Source organism: Gopherus evgoodei, chromosome 15, assembly GCF_007399415.2.
Source record: "Gopherus evgoodei ecotype Sinaloan lineage chromosome 15, rGopEvg1_v1.p, whole genome shotgun sequence".
In the NCBI taxonomy this organism is placed as follows: domain Eukaryota; kingdom Metazoa; phylum Chordata; order Testudines; family Testudinidae; genus Gopherus; species Gopherus evgoodei.
Genome location: NC_044336.1, coordinates 21,362,996 through 21,384,278, shown reverse-complemented (window position 1 = coordinate 21,384,278; position 21,283 = coordinate 21,362,996). Strand labels below are relative to the sequence as shown.

General features: G+C 42.8%; 2 protein-coding genes across 3 annotated transcripts; one reads left to right on the top strand and one right to left on the bottom strand.

The window, feature by feature from the left end:
* Positions 1-784: 784 nt before the first annotated feature.
* POLG2 (DNA polymerase gamma 2, accessory subunit) lies at positions 785-8,307 on the top strand. Of its 2 annotated transcripts, XM_030534994.1 has the most exons (8): positions 785-1,664; positions 2,213-2,339; positions 2,486-2,591; positions 3,018-3,191; positions 4,881-5,021; positions 6,207-6,287; positions 7,022-7,122; positions 8,104-8,307. In XM_030534994.1, exons 1-8 carry the CDS (start codon positions 992-994, stop codon positions 8,267-8,269), a joined length of 1,569 nt encoding a protein of 522 aa, XP_030390854.1. In that variant the 5' UTR covers positions 785-991; the 3' UTR covers positions 8,270-8,307. The 2 variants fall into 2 exon arrangements, with proteins under 2 accessions (XP_030390854.1, XP_030390855.1); XM_030534995.1 differs by lacking the exon at positions 2,213-2,339 and having other exon boundaries at positions 2,491-2,591.
* Positions 8,308-8,399: 92 nt separating this feature from the next.
* MILR1 (mast cell immunoglobulin like receptor 1) lies at positions 8,400-21,064 on the bottom strand. Its single transcript, XM_030534996.1, has 8 exons — positions 20,989-21,064; positions 20,853-20,897; positions 16,400-16,690; positions 15,347-15,631; positions 14,181-14,294; positions 13,041-13,130; positions 11,422-11,490; positions 8,400-10,312 (listed from the first exon to the last, which is right to left on the bottom strand). Exons 1-8 carry the CDS (start codon positions 21,029-21,031, stop codon positions 10,230-10,232), a joined length of 1,020 nt encoding a protein of 339 aa, XP_030390856.1. The 5' UTR covers positions 21,032-21,064; the 3' UTR covers positions 8,400-10,229.
* Between the last annotated feature and the right edge of the window lie 219 nt (positions 21,065-21,283).

Sequence of the window (21,283 nt, the reverse complement as noted above, 5' to 3'; positions counted from 1 at the left end):
GATCTGTGCAATTGGGTGCTAATATCTGCACACGGTCCCATGGGGTCAAGTGGGGCTTCAATGGGATCAGAGCCATCCACTGCAAGTTTCTCAGGGCAGGGGTCAGCTCTGGGTGGGAGCTAGCACAGTTCCCAGTGCTGGTCATATGACCAATGCTTTAAGGTGTTTCCTTATCAGAGACAGATGTTCCATGCTGGCTTGAAAAATACCATTGTGGGTGGTCTTTCCTTTTAATTAAAAAAACCAAATTACAGAATAAGTGTCATTTCAAACTGCAAACATTCAAATCACCCTGAACAGGGTGGGTACTGGGAGGGGGCATAGCCTCCCACGGGGGAGGGCCATGTCTGTCCACTGCGTTCTACTCCCCCCGCAACTGCAAGCCTCAGACCGGGGCTGCGCCTAGGGGAAGGGGGGTGATGAGGTGATCAGCTCCTTGCTAGAAGCACCAGACTCTGTCCGTTGGGGGGGACGGCCCCCGCTCCTCCGAGGCTCCGCGCCCTGGCCAGGCCGGAAGCGGGAGACGGACCGTGGAAAGAGCCGCCCAAGAAGCCCAGCCACTGTGGGGAGCCTCGGACCCGCCATGCGCGCCTCTTACACGGGGCGCTCCAGCTTCCGGCCTGGAGGGCGCGCAGCGGGCGGGGCCTCACGGTTCCGGCCCCTCCCCCCCGGGTTCCGGGGCTCTACCAGGAACCACTGTCCGTGCCGCGGGCGGGCGGGGCGGAAGCTGACACAACCCCAGAGCGTGGAGAGCTGGGACTCCACGTTCAGCCGTAAGGGACGGGAGCAGGGGAACTAGTGCGCACGCGTGGGGCGCGTGACCTTGCCCAGGCCGGGACGCGCGTGCCAGCGCCGCCTTCTTCCGCTCGCGGGGGTAGCTCATTACCCGGCCGCGTCGCCCGTTCCCGATGCAGTGCGCGTGCGCGTCTTATGTGACGTCGGGGCCTCTTGTCCTTGCCTTCCCCCCGGCCCGGGCGCTGTCGGTACCAGCATGATGCTGAGCCGTTGCTCGGGGGTCGGGCTTTGGGGCAGGGCTCGGGTTGGGGTCCTGCACCCCAACCATCCCCTGAAGGGGCGGCATCCGGGCCCTGAGGTGGGCGCCTCCAAGGTCCAATTGAGGCACAAGTTGGGGGTCCCTGGGGTGCAGGGCCCACCCCCTAGGCCTCCTGTAATGGTTCCTGGGGTGCAGATGCGGTCCCTCAGGTTTGCTCTGGGGCCCCTGTTTGCCCGGTTGCGGCCCTATACGGGGGGCCCCTGCAACAGTGCAGAGGGGCAGCCTCGGGAGGGCAGTGAGGTGCTGCTGGATGTGTGCCAAAGGAGGCACTTCCTAAGGGGGGACCAGCAGCAGGCACTCGCTTGGGATTCTTACCTGAGGGGCTGCCACCCAGGCTTTGGGCCCCTGGGGATGGAGCTGAGGAAGAACTTGGCAGCCCAGTGGTGGGCTTCCGTGGTGGTTTCCAGGGAGCAAGTGTTTGCAGTGGATTCTTTGCTACATCGTGCTCCAGCAGCTGGCATGATGCCAGCAGGGGAGGCTCTCAGGCTGATACAAGGTGGAACCGTGCGTGAAATCTTCCAGAATAAAGAATTACACAAAGAGCAGATAACTGCAACTCTGGAAAAGGTGCTAGGGATGTCTGGGGTGCTGCGAGAGGACCTTCTTCATGGTACGTTCTTAGTCTCTTTATCCCCAATGAACAAATATGTATAGAAATTGCAGACATGATCTCTCATTATCTGCTGGTTGGGAGCAAAAGGCAGGTGGGTTACCTCTTTGTATTTATTCCACTGGATAAGATTAATCTGTTAACATGATTTACTGTCTGAGTCTTCATGTTGTGATGTTGCCTGAATGTGTTACAAGTTTGCGTCTTCGTCAGGTAGTGAAGCAGCGTAATCATGGCTTGCGATGCCTAAATGTGTATGTGACCCTTAACTGTTCTGTCAACACTGGAGACAGGCCTGTGAAAACTGAATTTTCCTCCAGTTATCTCTGAAACAGCAGTCCAAATGGTAGAGCTGGTGCATGCAAAATACTATAATTAATGTATGGTAATTACCAAGTTGTAGTCTTATTGCTTTTACCTTTGTTCTCCCTTCTTGCTAAATGTCTGTGCTTTAACTTCTGTAGATAAGTTAGAATTTAATTTTAATTATAATTAAAACTTAAAATACTTTCTAGAACTGCAGAAACGAATGATTTGTCTCATGACAGGTGCTCTAGAGCAATATATTAATTGTCTAGAATTGGTAAACAAGAGGCTGCCATGTGGACTTGCTCAGGTTGGAGTATGTTTTCATCCTGTTCCTGACATTGAGCCTCAAAATGACAATATCGCAAGGTACAGTAATGAAAAGTGACATCTCTGTTTATATTTAAACTAAACAAATGCAAACTCATTTTGGATATCTTTTTTGAATGCTATCTCTTGCTTTTCCCTTATTATTTTTAAAGGAGTTAACTTGCTGCCCTTGCTATTGTTTAAAGAATAGGCGAAAGGACAATGTCTTCCCTTGTATGGTTTAGCTCTGCCAGAACTGCAGGACAGTGGCTTGATTACTGGTTACGCCAGCGGCTTCAGTGGTGGAGAAAGGTATTTGATATTCACTTCGCCTTTGTTACTGCTCCTTAAGCTAGAAAACATTGGACTGCCTTGTATAGCATTTATGTTTTCAAGGGGGGCAAGGCATTTTTAGGGGTGATATAGAATGATATTGCCAGAGATCCACCTCTGAACTGCAACCACTTACGGGTAAAATAGAGAAATTGTTTGAGTACATAACACTGTCAAACTGTTTATAATGGGAATTAGAAAACACCATTTTAGTTTGGGTTTCTGTCCTGAGTGATTTGGGGGCTTGTGTGCTGTAACTGATGTAGCATTTTGGAATTCCAAAAGCTGTTGTTGTTCTTAAATGGTTATAGGCTAGTGGGTTTGCACCTACATTTTAAGAGAGTTATCATTTGCAATTCAGTTAATATGTACAATAAGTGGACATTTTAAATCTCTAATTTTCAGTTTGCAATAGGCCCGTCCAACTTCAGTAGCAGCGACTTTCAAGATAAAGAGGGAAGAAAAGGAAATCATTTGTACTACAGCTTTCCTTGGGGAAAGGAACCAGTAGAAACATTGCAGAGTCTAGGAGATAAGGAACTGTTACAAATGTATCCAGGGAATAAATCAAAATTACATGTAAGATTCAGTTAATTTTATTATATTTAAAATATTGTTCACTGGGAAAGCCTCATGAGATACAAATCTTGCTTTGGTGTGATCCAGTTTATCGACATGGAAATAAAATTTTGTTTTCGAAATAAAGTCAGTATGAGTGGTTGGTAGCCTGTACCCATGCTATCTAGGACTATGATCTTATCAGGCCTCTAAAAGCAGAAAGGCCAGAGAATGAGCGTAGAAACCAAACTGTTCTCTGACTTGTTCCTTCTCTGAGCTGTTCCTTCAAGTTAGACTTGAGGTACATTGATAGAACAGTGTAGGGAACAGTATTTCAGATTGTGGTACTGATTTGTTAAGTACAGTATTACATGGTGCTGCAGGGTCTGCATGAGTTGCTTTTCCATGTGCGATTTAAGGCTGGGGTTCTCAACCTTTTTCTTTCTGAGCTTCTTCCCTCCCCCCATGCTGTAAAAACTCCACAGTCCAGCTGTGCCACAACATTTGTTTTTGTGCATATAAAAGCTAAGGCTGGCGTTTGGGGGTAGCAAGCAGGGCAGTTGTCCAGGGTCCCACACCACAGGGGGCACTGTGAAATTAAGTTGCTCAGCCTTTGGCTTCAGCCACGGGTAGTGGGACTCGGTGCCCCGGGCTCCAGTCCTGTGTGGCAGAACTTTGGCTTTCTGCCCTGGGCCTTAGCAAATCTAACGCTAGCCATGCTTGGTGGACCCCTGAAAACTGCTTGCAGCCCCCCAGGGGGCCTCGGACCCCTGGTTGAGAAGCACTGGTTTAAGGCTTTGGCATTGACATATGAAAACCTGAGAGACCTACTCTTTCCCCCTGCTATTCTGCTACAGTTAAGATCAACAAAGGTGCTCAAGCTGGAGCCCCTTGGTGTAAGAGAGAGGAGGCTCCTGGCAAGGTATGTTCTTTGAGGAGTCTTTTACTTCTGAACCCAATTGCCTGGGTCTGAAATCCCTGCCTTGTTGTAAGGCAGAGGTTCTCAAAACTGTGGTCTGCAAGCTCCATTCAAGTGGTCCGCAGATAGTTCCCTCTAAGGTGCCACCTGGGTGGCCGCACACAAGAGAATAAGGGGCCACCCACCTAGTTAGTGGAGCCGCGCAGGCATGGCTCCACTAATTAGGTGCCTGTACCCTGGAGAAGATGCACATGTTAGGTGAGGTGGTGGCCTTGGGGAGCAATAGGGGATAGGTGGGAGGGGGCAGTGGGGTGAGAAGAGGCAGTTGGGGGAATTTGAGACATTCAGGGCTTTGTTGGCCAGATAAAGAGGCCACTTTCCCCAGCTCTAGGGCTGTTGCTGCCAGGGAGAGACCCCACTCCTTCTCAGCCCCAGCTCAGGGGCCGTCACGGTGGGGGAGAGAGGGCACATCCATCACATTAGAAAGGTAAGACTACTGATGTTAAAAGATGAGTTGTGTGCTTTTATTTGTAGAACAAAAAAAGTTATTTTTTTTAAATATAGCACTTTTATCCAAAACGCTTTACAATAGTTAACTAATGGTATAAACAACATTTGGAAAGATCATTAAGTGGTCCACCGAGACCCTCAGCAATTTTCAAGTGGTCTATGGAAAAAAAAGTTTGAGAACCCATCTTGGGATTGGTGCCTTCTTGTGTTCATTCATTTAAATACACTGTTTATTTCTGAGGACTGTTACTTAGTGCATTTCTGTTGTGTTTCTCCTGCAGGGCCGGGATGGAAGGAAGAATGTTATTCCTCATGTGCTGTCTGTGAGTGGCAATCTGGACCAAGGAGTGCTAGCATATCTCTGTGATTCTCTGCAGCTCACGGAGAGCTCGCTAACAAGAAAGAAAACTCTTCAAAGAAAGGTGACTTCTTAGTGTGTGTCAGGAAGAAGGGACTATGAAAATAGTCTGACTAGGAAGGTACAAACTAAAACAGTCTGAGTGTTGTATCAAATGTGACTTGCTTTATTCAAGTCTGGATTTCTGTTTTGAGAGAACGCAAGACTGTACTTATTGAATATATTTGTTAACTAAGCATTTATTTTTCATTATTGCAAAAACAAATACAGTTGGATATTCCTCAGGGTGGATAAAAATCAATGAATAAAAAAACAAACCCTGATCTTTTTCTATTTAAATCAGGTTTTTTCCTCAAAAAGCATTTTATCAAAAAAATCCATCTAAAGATACATTATAGCTCAAAGATATCTCATCATGGAACAGGGATTATAAATTCTAATTCTATAGAATGAGACCATATATTCATGTAATGTTTTTTGTAAATAAGTTCCAATAGTTAATGGATTAGGGACCCAATCTTATTGGCTTCCAGGGGCTTCTGTATAGATTATTTAGGTTCATCTTTCTATCTACCCATTTCTGTCTACCATCAGAAATACTTATTTTGCAATTCTCAAACTGTGGATTTGTGTCTCCAGAGATAACATGCTTGTTAACAACGAAAATGTTTTAAAATAAATAATATATAGAGGTGAGAAATAACAGACCTCAACCCTATTGTCCTTCTGCAAATTTGTGTACATAGAGTCAATCCCTTACCTCTCTCTAAAAGCACAACGTTTCAAAAAGTTCAACGAATAGAAGATTGTTGGGGGCGGAATAGATCTGAACAAGAAGTCTGGAGATAAATTTGAGAAGGGAGGGACAAGCAGTAGAAACAAATGTGAAACTGTTTGAACAGCGTATTCCAGAAGTCTTGAGGTCTTTCTAAGTGTAGCCTTCATTGATTTGAGATTTACCAAAAACCTATAATGGCAGCAGGTGGTAAAAGAGACCCAGTTTGAGAATATTTTAATGACGTCTCTCTACCTGTGAAGAAATATGTATTCAGGTTATAACAACCAAGAAGAATGCACTTTTATGTAGAAATCCATGATTAAATTGAGTATTCCTGACTAATGACTTAAATCAATTTGATTTAAATAAAATCCATCCCAATACTCCTATATATTTCACTAATACTCTTTTAGTTCTGTTTCATGTATTTACTGATCATTTACATTAACATGTTTCTTGCAACATTGTTAGGTACTTAAGCTTCACCCTTGTTTAACACCAATAAAAGTTGCGTTGGATGTGGGAAGAGGCCCAACAATGGAGCTGAGACAGGTGTGTTGTAACTAAGCATTTAATTGTGGGAGCTGGAGTTACATGTAGTCTTGTGCTGTAATTCTCATATTGACTTTTTTTTTAAAACCTTCTATTCGTGTGAGAGAGATTCTGCTTCTCCTTCATGGGCATGAAGGGCCCTCACTGCAGTGAAACAGCGTTTTCACTGTGCAGGATATAGGAAGCCTCTGCAGAGGTCCATATTCCCTGCATGCTAGGAAGTGCCCTGTGGAATGTGGATTTGGGGGCAGTGGGCACGTCTGTTAGATCCACTGTGATTAATCCCACATGGAGTGGGGGAACAGAAACATCCTGGCTTTAATGTCTGCTCTTCCTCAAACTGTATTTAATAGAAAAGTAATATTGACTAATTTTTTGTGAGTTTGTTTATTCTGATTATAAACTAAATTTGTTTAATCCTTCATAGTAGTCTTATGGGTAACAATGGTAGGGAGGAAATCAGATGAAGACTTGACTTTTTTCAAGTTAGTGATGTCTATGTAAGAAATACACATGGGGAAAAGACCTTTTTGTTTAGATATGCATATAGGGAACTATGTATAAATATGAAGATCTCTTAGCAGTCATGTTCTTTTTTGAGTGCATGTTTCTGTTAATTTATAAACATAATAAATGAGTTTTAATATCAAACAGATACTACAGATACAGCCTGTATCGCTCCTTCTCCCAAAATTTTAAACCTCTTAAGACTGTGGGTTTTTTTTTCCCCCTAGGTTTGTCAGGGGCTGTTCAGCGAATTGATAGAGAAAGGAATTTCTGTGTGGCCTGGGTATCTTGAAACCATGCAGACACCTCTGGAGCAACTCTATGCAAAGTAAGAAAGAGAGAAAATGTCAAGTGGAAAGATGGCTTTCCTTAAAGTAGCAAAAATGAATGATTTCAGTAAAAAGTCATCAGGTACAGTAACCAAAGGACTGAAGGTACTAAAATACAGATCGAGACTTGATATCTCTAACATTTAAAAAAACCCTTGAATTGGTTCACTTTAAAAAATGAGGGATTTCAGTAAACTTTATTTTTCATACTTCAACTATTTGGTTTGTTTGTTTGTTTGTTTTTTTGCTCTTCAGTTGCTAATAATAAAACATTCAGGAAATCCTATCTGAAAACTCTGGTTTCCTAGAGTGAATCATAAATCTACTGAACCAGCTTACATCCAATTTTGTATCTGGACTGACTTCTGCATTTCACTCTTAAGTCAGCTGATTTGAAACCGTTGTTATACAGAACCCAGTCCTGCAACCAATACCAGCTTGAGTAATTCTCATTCACACAAACAGTCCTACTGAGTAAGAATTGCTCGTGCCAATTCAGTTTGCTAGAACTGGCCCACATCAACCTACAAAACATAAGTAGATTAAGGAGTAAAAAAAAAAAAAAATTGTGCATTTTTCTCACAATTAATAGAGGTTTCCAGCAAGAAACAAATACATACTGTTTTAACATAGCAAAGTTAATAAGTCATGTTCATGTACAATACTACTCAAAGTATGGCTGATCCACTAGTAAATAGTGGAGAAATGGTAACATTTTTCTCCTGTGAAAAATGTCCCTGTTGTAGGTTACTAAATAAAACTCCCCTTTTATTGCAAAGGAATCTAATAACTTACTGCAGTTAACTAGAGAAGATCAAGGAGCTGAAAGTAAGAAAATAGGCATCTTCATATTGGACACAGAACTACATACAAAACTTGAACATATACATATCGCTCTGGGATATAACCCCAGTCTAAGTCTGCCACACACCAAGGCAACAATACTGTAACAGCGTTAATGAGTGCTCGTTCTTTGGCAGGTATGATGAGATGAGTGTCCTCTTCACAGTCTTGATCAGTGATGCTACTCTGGAGAATGGAGTGGTTCAGCTGAGAAGCAGAGACACCACCATGAAAGAAATTATGCACATCTCTCGATTGAAGGACTTTTTAACTAAGTACATTACAGCAGCTAAAAATGTATAAATTAGAACCTCGCTAATAAAAGGAATTTTGTATCTCTGTTTAAATTGATTTCCTAAGTGTCACACTGACTCAGTGGCACAGATGAAGTACAAGCCAGGAATTCTGAGTCACAATACCCTACTCTGTTGCGAGATACCATTCATTCTTATTTATATGAGTGGGGAAGTACCCGTGACATCCTCCAGAACTGATATTGATAAAGCTTTCTGATGCATTCATTCTCTATCAAATCCAAATCCTTTATGAAGATCTTCCAGCCTGCGCTGCTGAAAGAGGCAAACCCAGGTCTGTCCATCATGGGTCGAGCAGGGCTAATAATGCTCATCTGGAAAGCTTACCAATTGGAGAACTTTCACAGCCAGGAAAACTTACCCTTATTTCAAATGGCAGGCTCAGGACACCTCTTCCAGACTGCACTGCAGAAAGAGGTAAAACCATATCTATCCACCACAGGTAAGGCAGGGATAATCCTGCTCAGTTGCAGAGCCTGCTAGTTTGATAAAAGTTTTCCTGGCTGTAGAAGTTCTCGAATTGGTAAACTCTTCAGATGTGCATTATTAGCCCTGCTTTACCCTTGATGGACAGAGCTGGGTTTGCTTCTTTCTGCAGTGCAGGCTCAAAGATGTGTCCTAGAGGATTTTGTCTCCTGGAAGAAAGGATATTTTCAGTAAGTTGGATAAGTTTTCCTTGGTTGAGAGTCTAGCTAATGCACATGCTGCTGATATATGGTGACAAATGCCAGTCTCTGCTATAATGGGAAGATAAATGGGAGTTGAGATTTTCAAAAGCTTAAATGTGGAAAATGTCGATTGAAAAGCAAAGTTATTGGATGCATTGTTTTTAGAGAAAGCAGTGTTTGTTAGGAGCTGTGTGTTTCTCTACGTGACCTCTGTTTTCCAGTTCAGTCTTTAGACTGCTGTCATTTCTGACTTGAATATAACATTATTAGGCACTTCTTCTGCCTTTCAAGGATACCAGAACAATTTGAAGAACTAAGCTGTAAACATTTTATTTCAAGTAATCTATTAATGTAGATAGGAAAAAACTGTTTACTACAGAATAAGTGAGGAAGCAATATGGAGCGGGTAATTTACTGGTCTTATACCCCTAAGTATTCTAGCTGGGATCCAGATGGATAGGTCTGAGTTGAAATGGCTGTGGCAGGGAAATAGTCATCTCTTCCAGTGTCGGGGGGTCATGTTAAGTCCCACTCCCAAAAATGGAAAAGACTGGGGCAATGCCAGCCAGGAGTCCTGCTCAAGTAAAAAGGTTGTACTCTGGAGTCCTGGGAAGCTGCTCCCTGGCAGGTAGCAGTAGTTGGCAAGGCAAACAATGGCTCCTTTAGGGAGACAGCTTGCCAAGCAAGCAGTTACTGGGACAGATTTTTAAGATAACTGTGGCTGAAGAAGGCCTTTTTATTCTCTGCTTATTTAAAATCCTGTTTTATTTCCTGAAATTCCTGACAAGCACAGGAGCAAAGCTCTCTGTGTGAGAGCCTTATAGCTGGACCATGTTAGCTAACTGTTAGCTTACTCCTTCCTGCTGAAACAGCAAAAGAGTAATGCCAGTGGAGAGTCAAGTTGCACCACCATGTTAATAGTACCTTTTTTAACAACTAGACCCATTAGTTACAGTGGCATTACTTGTGGAGTAAGATACTGTGCATGAGTAAAGGAATCAGAAATCTGGGCATCAATTAACTTCTTTTTCTAACATGTTTTGTTTTTCTATCTTGATCAAACTAGAGTCTCTAAAAGTCAGGAAGAGGAACCCATTCTTTAATATTAGCAGGGGAGGAGATTAACATCTGCTTCTGACTACAAAATAAGTAGGATGGGGAAACAAGCAAACATTTAGATGCTAATGTGCTTCCCATACAAGCACAGTGGTGCTAGCAAAATGTACTGCGGCAGAGGTTCTCTTTAAAAAAAAAATATTTTATATAATTCTCTCATGTAAATCAAAGAGGAAACTTACGTTGTTGCGTTCCATCTCTTACGATGACTTCAGAGTAGACAACTGTAGTATCTGCCCTCATGTTCACTAAAAGTCAGAATAGACACTAACTTTTAAAAAGTCCACAGTAATCAAGCGATATTTAAACATACCTCTTGTAGCTCAATAACTAGTGACACAAATAGGACAGTTTCAGAATTAAGCTGTTGCATTTGGGATCCCAGAAGGTTTTTGGTAGTTCTTTTCAGGTCAAGGATTCTAACTGGAGTGAGAAGTTTATCTCTGTAGCAGGCAGTCTTAACTATTTATTCCACAGACCACTTAATAAAATAAAGTTGGTTGGTTGGTTTTTTTTTTTTTTTTTGGGGGGGGGGCACTTCATCCTCCCAACACTGCGATTTTCATATTTAATCTTAACAATTTCTGATTTTTTTTGGGGGGGGGGGAGGGGTTTGGTTCAAATTAGATATTGTATTCTTGTAAAGATTTTTACCCTTAAGTATGTTCTCTGAACCTTAGTTTCACCTTAACAAAGATTTTTGTGTGGGAATTCACAGGCACTCATAACATTCACAAGGTGGGAAAGTATTATTCCTGTTTTAAAGATGATAAATTGTCAAAGAACTCAAGTAGTCACTGGTCATACACTGAGTCAGTGTTAACCACAGGATTAGTTCATGGGAGTTCCTGTTAACCAGTCCCTTGCTCAAACCAATAAAACACCCATTCTCCCTTTAAATAAACAACCTACCTTGTAGCTCCAACCCATTAGTCTAGATGCTGGCAGCTAACACTTGAAGGCAAAATCGGGGTGTATTTTAGTATCTGCCTGCAAATGAATTCTGGTTGCACTCTTCTCGTCTTCAAATGCCCTTTGAATACTAACCATAAGGGATCTATCTCCACAGGGAGTTGTGCTTAATCTCTGGAAAGAGGGAGCATGCAGTGAAAGTGGTTTATAAAGAGTGAGACTAGGCAGTTGTCAGGCCCTACTGCAAGTGAACATTTGACTATGCTATCAATGCACAGTGAACTCCAAAATGCATGAGGCAGTTTTGTCATTAATCCACAGCTGTGTTTGGGATACACACACTTGTGCTTAAATCAGTTTTTATTCCATTTGCAGAACATTAGTTGTATGAACTTGAAAATGTGAATGCTTCATTTTGCCCGTGGTCACAATCTAAGCCTTTTACCTTTCCTATCTTCCTCCTCTTTTCTAATCAGTATGTTGGCGTACTCCACTTCTTCAGATTTAGCATACTCTGGATGGAAACAAGTGACAAAGAGTTCAAAGTTCAGTTGCGGGAGATTACAGCTTGGTGAATTTAAGCTTGTGAAAGCACTGAGACTCAGCCTGTGGTATAAGACCTATATGTGCCTCTCACAGAATCTGCCTTTGTTCTCCCTCTACATATGCTTGGACAGTGCAAGTTGAGGACTCTCTACCTGATGTGAAAAATTGCAGAGAGTGCACAGCTAATGGAGCAGAGCAGCCAGAATACATCCCCATTCCTCCAAGCAGACAGGTGGAGATAGAGGAAAAACACCCATTTTCCCATCTTCATTCCAGTAGCTAGAAATGAGTTGTGAAGATAGGGAGATATCCTCCCTTTTTCCCAGCCTCCAAGTGAGGTGGGGGCGATTTATGACACAACTTTCGGCATGGTGTCTGTCCTGCAATGTTTTTATTAGGGGGTATATTAGTCCACACTGACAACACAATGTTATAACTAACACAGGTTTGGTCATGGGTATTTTTAGTAGGTCACGGGCAATAAACTAAAATTCACAGAAGCCCCTGACCTGGTCTTTTACTAAAAATAGCAGGGGGTAGGGAAACTTACAATATGAGCCCTGTCACTATGGGCTGACAGCCATCTGCGGCTCCAGCTCTGGGAGCTGGCCACCGCTCCGGCCCCCAGGACTGACCGCCGGCCCCGGCTGCCAATCCAGCCCTGGGGGCTGACCACCAGACCTGGAGCCTGGCTGCTAGCTATTGCCACTCCGGTCCTGCCACTGCTCCTATGGCTGGGGCTGACTGCCACTGGTTCAGCCTCACAGCAGCAGAGGAGGATGACAGCTGCTCTAGCCATGAAGTCACAGAGGTCTGTTAAAGTCATGGAATCTGTGATGTCTGTGACAAAATCTTATCCTTAGTTATAACACAACATGGAGACACTGTGTCAGCTGTTGCCCAGTTATTTTGTGGCTCCATTTTGGGGGAAAGTGGCTCTGAATCTCTACAGAGTTGAGCAACACTTGAGAGTGAAGAACTGAAATACATGCTGAAGAATACAAATCAAAATGCAGAAGCTGTGCAATTGTTTTTCACTTTTGCTGGCAACCCAGAAATCCTTTTCGTGCCCTTTAGCAAGGGGCTATTGTGTAAATCTAGGCTCTGTGCTTTACTTACTAGTATTTCATTTTCTCTTTGCTTTGTGGTTGTCACTCCCTTACCAATACCTCCACAGACACCGAAACATGAACTTTCCTTTTAGTTCTGTCCTGATTGGACCTGAGGGATAGTTCAGATAAGGTTCTGAGGATTTTTCTAATGAATGTCATTCCCCAGGCTGCAATTTGGCTCTTGGGCTGGCAAGAGATGCACATATAGGGCCTGATCCTGAGAGATGCTGAGCAACTTCCAGTTAATGTCAGTGGGAGTTCTGTTGGGTCAGTAACTTGTATGTAGTGATCACCCATCTTCCCCATTTGAGACCAAAAGGCATCATCCATAAACTTTATCTAGGACTAGTTAATCATGTCCTGCACGTGAGTCCCACGACTAAAGAAAGAGCAGTTTGGAATTTACCAATCTCAGTGTATGTCACATAGTTTTCAGATCCTGTTGCCTTGTCCGTTGAAACAAAATCAGTCGAGGAGCCTGTTGACTTCAGTTTTCCTGCAAGATGTAAAGAAAACAAACGTAATTATTCAAGTGATAAAAATATCAACTGCTCCAAAAATGTATGTCCTGTGATTTTTTTTTGGGGGGGGGGGGTGGTGTTAGGTATTTTAAACAATGTTATAGTCCTGATGAACATCATTCTACTATTCATGCCTCACTGTATCTTTACTTCACATGGTGGTAGGGGAAGAGGAAATTGCTCCCAAAAGCAGCAGGTATTGGTGATATATCATGGGGTCCTTGCAAAAAGAGACTGCTTTCCTACTTTCATTTTGGTCGCCAAGGCCCTGATTCTGTAAACAGTTGTGGACATGAGTAACTTACGGCATGTGAGCAGTCCCATTGACCTCAGCAAAAATACTCATGTGCATGAAGATAAACACGTGTAACTTTTTGCCTTTGGGAGCTAAAATGTAGCCTGAAACCACATTGCTTTGGTATGAAGAGTGATACTAGCTTTGAGGATAGATTTGATGTCAATCAAAAGATGGAGAATGGTGCCTCTTTGGTCTTATTACCTTGCATTTATATCCACCCTGTATTTATATACGTATGGTCTCACTGAAATGTGGCCTCTTCTAGCAAAAAGGAGTCAGCCCACTAGAATGAGGAGAGCGTTTTACCCAAGGGCCAACTTCTCTTAAGAAAAGTGCCACCAGGTCTGCATTCACTCAGAAGAGATTGGATATTGTTTTTCTAAAGGCTCCTCCTAAAGATCCCAGTACAGTATCTACCTCAAAAAGGTGAAGAAATAAGTTAACCCTAACTGGATTTAACTCAGCAGTTCCTGGGAATTTTGATGTTACCATCCTGAAGCTTATATTATTGGGCCATCCCCTCCAGTTTAATGGGAGCTGGCCAGGAGACACCATCTGGACCAGAGGCATCATTGGGAGTACTGATACCAGCTGCTAAGAAATGGGAAGGCCTTAGTGTGTGATGTGTAAGCAGGAAACTAAGCCTTCCATTTCCAAGGACACAGAGTATAATAAGGGCCTGAAGCACTATTTTACAATGAAAATATGGAGAAGCAAAAAAACTCACTTGCTTTACACCAAGGCAGGATCAGAAACGGAACCAGTAGGGCAGTTGCTATCACCACCAGCAGAAACAGTAGCACAAGAGAAATGGAGAGGGGATAGGAAAGGCCATCCTCTTCTGTCAACAGGAGAAAGAGTGTTTGTACAGAGCAAGAACAGGCATGGCAAGATGTTACAAGTACTTATCTTTCTATTAAAATGAAAGCCCAGCCTTTTCTATTAGTTTGGAGAAGTGGAGTAGCAGTTGTTAATAACACTGTGGGCAAGGTGAGAGGTCCTCACCTGAGCCTAGAGAGGAAAAGAACTGGTGCCATGCTGAAAACCTACAGATACAGAGGGGGGAGTATCTGGGCACAATCCTGCCACAGGAGGTAGGGATTTAGCTTTAGGCTAAGATGTCCTGCAGGTGTACAGGATGAACTCAGAGAAAAGCCAGGGAAGGCTATAAAGGCAGGTCTTGGAAGGTTTAGATTTTTATCAGTCAGTGTTGGTAACATGAGTTTCATCAAACATAAACCAATGAAAAAATATTTCCATCGATAATTGAAATTTACAGATAGGCAAAGTAGGAAAAATGCTGCTCGAGTTTAATTTTGAGGATATTTGCTTTGTATATTTTGATGTGTGGTGGTGATTTGTATTTTAACATTTGTAAAGCTTTAGCTTTTTATATCTCAATGTCTATTGTAATTAAATAATTGTCTGACTCAGCCGTTGTTTAGCCCCCTCCCATAACTCCACACAACTGAACATTTTAAATAAATAAAGATCCTTAAAAATAAACATGGATATTATCTGTTGAAATTATATATACACACACACATGCATATAGATCTAATTCTGCCAAGCCTATATAAAAGTAACTCCTTGGTAGTGTCCCTTCATGCCCTGTTCTTAGAGTGCTGGTTTACAGGCTGAGTTGGGCTCTGTTTAAATGAAAAGCTCTGGCCTTGTTTCTTTTGTTAAATCCATGCACCTAAAGAGTAAAATCTTGGGGGGGAAATTGTGGAGAGGGCTTATTCACAGCAAGCCAGGGTGTGAATGTACAGCTCTCTAACCTTCTGTGCCCTAAGATGCTATGTGGCACCTGCTACCCCAGTTTACATGGACAGGTAAAGATCATTAAAAGCTCATCAGATGCTATTAGTAATAGGTAGGACAAACACATACCTGCTAGTGTAAAGTTGAGACTGTTGCTATATTTTGTGTTATTGGGGATATTATTTTCAGCTTTGCATTTATAGTCACTCAAGTCACTGGAAGAATTGATAGTTACATTTAACACAGCTGCAGCCTTCCCTTGCATAGATATTTTGGATGACATAGTCTTCCTTCCTTTAAAAAAAACATAGTTGATGGGAGAAGAGCCGTTTTCTGAGTGACAAGACAGTGTCACATTCTGGCCTATCCTTACTCGGGAAGTAGTCGTGCTCAGCACTGGTTTGGACACTGGATCTGTAAAGTAACCAATGGAATACAAAAATAAGTACAAGGCAAACATGAGATTTAAAACTGAGACCTACAAACAAGAGAACAGCTCCTCAGCTGACTTAGATCAGTGTAGCTCCATTGATTCCAATAGAATCATGCTGATTCACATCAGCTGTGGATCTGGTCCAAGTTCTAGACAGGGGCACGCTGTGTTCTAGAACACTGTTCTCTACCATAACGCCTTGCAGGATTGCTGGCTGCTGCTGCTACAAGCTGAATGGATTGAAAAGTATATGGCTCTGTCCCTTTGAAAGAAATTGCATTCTGTTTTAGAACCCTTCCTGCTCAAATGTGAAGGTATTGATAGCAAGGAAGGGGGAAGTCACATGGCAGCACAATCCTGAGATGGTCATGGATTGTACTTTGCAAGCTATTTTGTGCATATGCAGGAACAATTATACAGTAAAACTATAGGGTCAGATCTAGGTGGTCTCTTACACATGTGCAGGGTGCAGCTTGTGTGGCCCACTTCTGACTGCAGTTCCAGCTGCCACAGCCCTCTCTGGACTTGGCATTTACATGTTCATGCATAATATAATTTTTAAACTGTTCTTAATGGGTTGGGAGGGTTATGGCACAATGCTTGTGCCCAGTCCTGCATAGTGCTACATGTCAGACAGCCATGGGGTTGTGCGTCCAGCTGCTCACAGGATCAGGCCAGCTGGGATGGATTATTATGAACACTCATTTCCTGATGTTGGAAAAATGTCACGGATACACACAAACTCCTACCTAGTAATGTAAAGTTGAGACTCTCGCTGTATTTTGCACTGTTGGAGATTCCATTTACAACTTTGCATTTATATTCCCCCAAATCACTGGCAGAATTGATAGTTAGGTTAAACAGGGCTGGGTTCCTCTCTGTCTTCAGTATAGTCGGCCACAGATTCTGACTTCCTCTAAAAAATGTATAGTTGATAGGAAGAGAGCCACTGGTGGATCGACAGGACAGGGTCACATTCTGGCCAATTCCTACCTCCAAGCTCTTTTGGAGAGATCCAAACTCAGGGTTAGATGGTTGCTCTGGGGGAAAAAAAACATTTCTGAGTAAAATCACAATCCACAAATAACTTCCACCCCGTTGACAGAGAAATGCGGAGAACTAGATGCCCAGGACATCAGGGCTGGGGCAACACCTGTCTTCCATGAAACCTCAGTTATTGGACTCCATGGCTATAAGACCCAAGATTCAATACACAAATATTTTCCTTCCTCCTGCTCCAAATTTATCTGTCATTTCAGCTGGGGAGTACAGTCCTTGGCCGGGGGAGATGGATAGGTAATGTGTCCATAACTGGGCTGTATGTGTTTGTGTCTGTGAAAAGTTAGTGGAAAACTGAATGTGGATTCCCTCTTTAGACAGCGGAATGGGGGACTCACAGTATTACCAGCCAGAGCTAGACTAAAGGTGGAGGTGTCCTGTTTCTTATGATGGCTCAAGTCATCCTCAACCCCAGTCAGCACAAAGCATCTTGCATGATGTGGCCCTGCAGTCTGAGTAGGAAACTTCATGCTAACCGGATCACCTGTCTCTGAATGGAGTTGTGACCCTCATGTCTTGCGAGGCCCGGGCAGCTGAAGACTTGAGCATTATCTGAGCTGACCCTGCTGAATGAGATACAGAGATTTATCCAGGGTGTAGGGAAGGGGGCCCCAGCCTGCCAGCCACAGAAGCATGATTTACCAGTGCCCAATCACATGCTTGTGATTTGGAGCCATTAGTTTATGAAAAGTGACGGCTGAGATTTATTGGCCCTCCTGCTAAATGTTGACCAAGACAGCCTCTCGGGCAAAAACATGTTGATGTTTGAAACATGAATTGATCATATGGATTATTACCTGACTTCTGAATATTTTTCATCGGAAATATCTGCAGATCTTCCCCCATCCTGGCCACAGATATTTCTTTGGGATAATGGTTTTTAAAACTAGCGTGCCAAAGAGCTGATGAAGTTAGAACCCAAAGAGGGTAGAGGGGAGAAACCTGTTGATGCTTTTTTACAAGCTAATCACAAAGTCGGCAACTACGTATGTGATCTGAGTGAATTCAGCAAAACTTCTTCCTGATAAATGTTCTGAGCCAACCAGGATGTGGTAATTACATATCTAATCTAATTGGCCAACATTGTGCCAGATCTTTCAGAAGGTCAAAAATATAAACTAATTTTTTTCAGACAGCCGTAGGCGAGAATTATCCCTGATGTACTCCTGTTTTGGCTTAAAAACTGAGCTCACTATGATCAACGCTGCATGTAAATTTGAAATAGAAGCTTTTGATGACATTGATTATATGGAAAGGAATTCCATATGCCCGCAGAATGCGCCATAGGCTGGTCCTGTGAATGCTATCAAAAGCCTTCTCAAAGTCTATGAAATTTATGTAGAGTTGTCATTGCCATTCTAAGCATTGGTCTATGATGTTTCATAGAGTGAAGATCTGGTCTGTGCATCCATGCCCTTTCTGAAAACCAGCTTGCTCTTTTCTGAGAATGCTATCAGCTGCCTCTGATATACACTGGACTATGATCTTACACAATACTTTGCTTAGCACAGGTAAAAGTGTGATACCACGCCAGTTATTAAAATCACTGAGAGTCCCTTTCTTTGGTATCTTCACTATAACCCCATTGGTCCATTCATCTGGCACTTTTTCCCTTCCCAGACTGATGTAAATAGAGGGGCCAGAATAGATGCTGTTCATTTAGGATTTACCTTTAACAATTCTGCATTCAAGTTATCCTTGACAGGAGCAGGGCCATCCCTACCTATGGTGGTGCCCTGTGCAGCCTGAGCACCTGCACCCTGCTGCGGAGGGAGCAGCCGCTCCGCTGTGGGGCCAGCCCCTCCTTGGGCAGGGACTGCGCTCAAGGGTGGCAATGGGAAGCAGAGCGACCTGGACTCAGCCTGCTCCATGCTCCCAGCCCTGTCACTTGGGGGAGGGGGCTTGGAGGAAGGAGTCAGACCTGCCCCTGCACTCAGCAGTGCTGGTGGCATCAGGAAATGGAGCAACACGGTGGGAGCTGGCAGAGCAGAGCGGGCTGGGGCCTGGTCACTCTGCTTCCTGCCGCTGCTGGTGAGTGTGGGGGTGGGCCAACCCTTCTGCAGGCTGTGTTGATATCAAAATCTTCTTCTGTCTCCAGTTCAGCAATTCTTTGATGCAGATGAAGAGATCAACAAGAAGTGGGACAAAGTAACAGCAATTTATAAACAGAGCAGTGAAGCCTGTCTAGGCTACAGGCAGAAGAGAAGGAAGGAGTGGTTTACACCCAGCACGTGGAATGCCATAGAAACCAGATGAGTCCTGAAGAAAAAAGTTTTAGACATAAAATCCCAGAAGCTAAAGGACAAATACCACAATCAGTATAGCCAGGCACACTGGGAGGTCAAATGCCTTGTGAGAGTGGACAAATGGAATTATATTGATAATCTGGCAAGACAAGCAGAGGAGGCATCTGCTAGTGGTGAACAAGGAACTGTCTACAAAATGACTCAGCTTATCAGTGGTAAACGGCAGATACCAACAAACACTCTCATCAGGAACAAACAAGGCCACCTACTAACAACCAAAAAAGAACAAGAAATGCACTGGACAGAGCTAATTTAATTTAATGCACAGGGCTGTTGTGAGGTTTATGCTCCAAGCCTGGAAGGGCTCTACACACTAGGTCCTCAATGGAGTTTCAAGACACACAGGTTTATAAGATCAAATCCTCAGTGAATGTTTGTAAAGTGGGTAGAGACCCTTTACGTAGGTTACTATGGAGTAAAGCCTCCTTCTCATGCTCACCTTGATGTCACTTAGAGTTTTGGAATGGGAGGAAGATTGACTCCCAAGAGTACAAACTATTTTTCTTTCTTATGGGGAATTCTGCACCTGCCTTCCTAGGTACAAGGTAGAAATTCAGAAGGAGTAAAAATAGCAATGTGCACAAAATATTATCAAAGCATTTTACACCCATTAACTGATCCTCACAACACTCTTTGAGTAGCTTCTCAGCGTGACAAGAAGCTCAGAGCAGAGTATCTAGAGATGGAAAAGATCTGCTAAATCCATCTTCTGGACAGTGCAGGATTGATCCCTATTTTACAGTTACTAGTATGGACTGTTCCAAGCAACGAGGCTTCCTCCTGTCCCTTCCACAGCTTAATAATGTTCACCCTCAGGAAATCTTTTCCTGAAATTCAGATTTTGTGTTAGGAAAAGAAGAGAATGGGCTCGTGCCCTTCAATGAGTCTTAACCTTTGGGGGTCCACCCTGGGAGTCTGGGGAAGAACAGCTGCTTATGGTGTGCAGAGATGAGGCAAAGTTTGTTCCTGCATGGAAAAGTCCCCAAAAGGGGATCCTCATAGAGCTCTTCTTCTCCACCCAAAGTTCCTGTCTGTGACATGGACATTTCTGTGGGAGGAGGAAGTCCCAGACTATATTTAGCTGCTCATGTCCTAGGAAAGGCTGAACCATCTGTTTTCATTTCAGCCATCAAGTACATGGCTGCTAACTATCATAGTAAAACACACACCTGAATACAGAAGGTAACAAATATAAAAAATCTAAGCCAAAAAAGCTCTGCTGAATCATTATAGCAATGAAAGTAGTGTATCTAAAGCTGAGGGGAAAAGGGCATGATCCATTATTTAATTAGTTGTGAAATAGTTTGTGAAAATGAATATGGACAGTATAGTAATGATACATATGCAAAGTTATGGTTGTGGGAGCAGCTTTAAGTTTAGCCTACCCTGACTTTGGAATTCTTAAGTATCTGACAACTTTCTGTTAACGTAGTTTTCTTTCATGGAATCATCATAAACATAACTGTAGAAAAAAGTCTGCAAATTCTTTCTATAGGATAATGCTGAGCTCCAGTCCATGTAAATCACAGTATTTCAAATCCTAGTTCCTATACAATGCTGCTTTCCTTTCTAGAGCCAGGTACAGTACATAAAATAGGGAAACAGTGTTATTTTGTTCCGTGATTCTAGCGGAGTTTTAAAAACTTTAAACATTTCTGAAGGTACACACAGTCTATTTACCAAGGGAAAAAATTCACGTAACTGTCTCATTCCATGAGTGACTAAAGAGAACAAGGAGAAAAAATTGTACAACATGGAATTATTCTGTTTAACAATGACATGAATTTTTTTCTAAAGGGTTCGTGTAAATAACATAAAATTAAAAATGAAAACTTACCGCTATCTTTCTCATTGGATTTTTGACTCTCCTGAGTGGATTGAACTAAAACAGAGAAGAAGAACTTGAGCAAAATTAGTCAATGGTCCCTCTTTGAAATAAGATGCAGTTGATAAATAGCAGATCCATGGCTTACAGCAGGATAGGAGGAAGAATGGAATGATCATGAGTTTATGCATTTTCTTACAAAAACGAAGAGCGTACTGAACAGAGGAAATAGTAGTTATGCTGGTAAAAGTCTCTTTGATGGGGACGTGACAAGATTTGAGGAAGTTCAAATTACGGATGTTGCTGATAAGATTTGCATAAACGTTTCTGTGCTCCTAGAATCAGTCCAGATTCTGCCTAGCAGAGGCAATATTTTCCAGTGGTTAGAGCAGAGGCCTTAGGTGTTAGGACTCCTGGGTTCTGAACACAATCTAAGTCCTTAA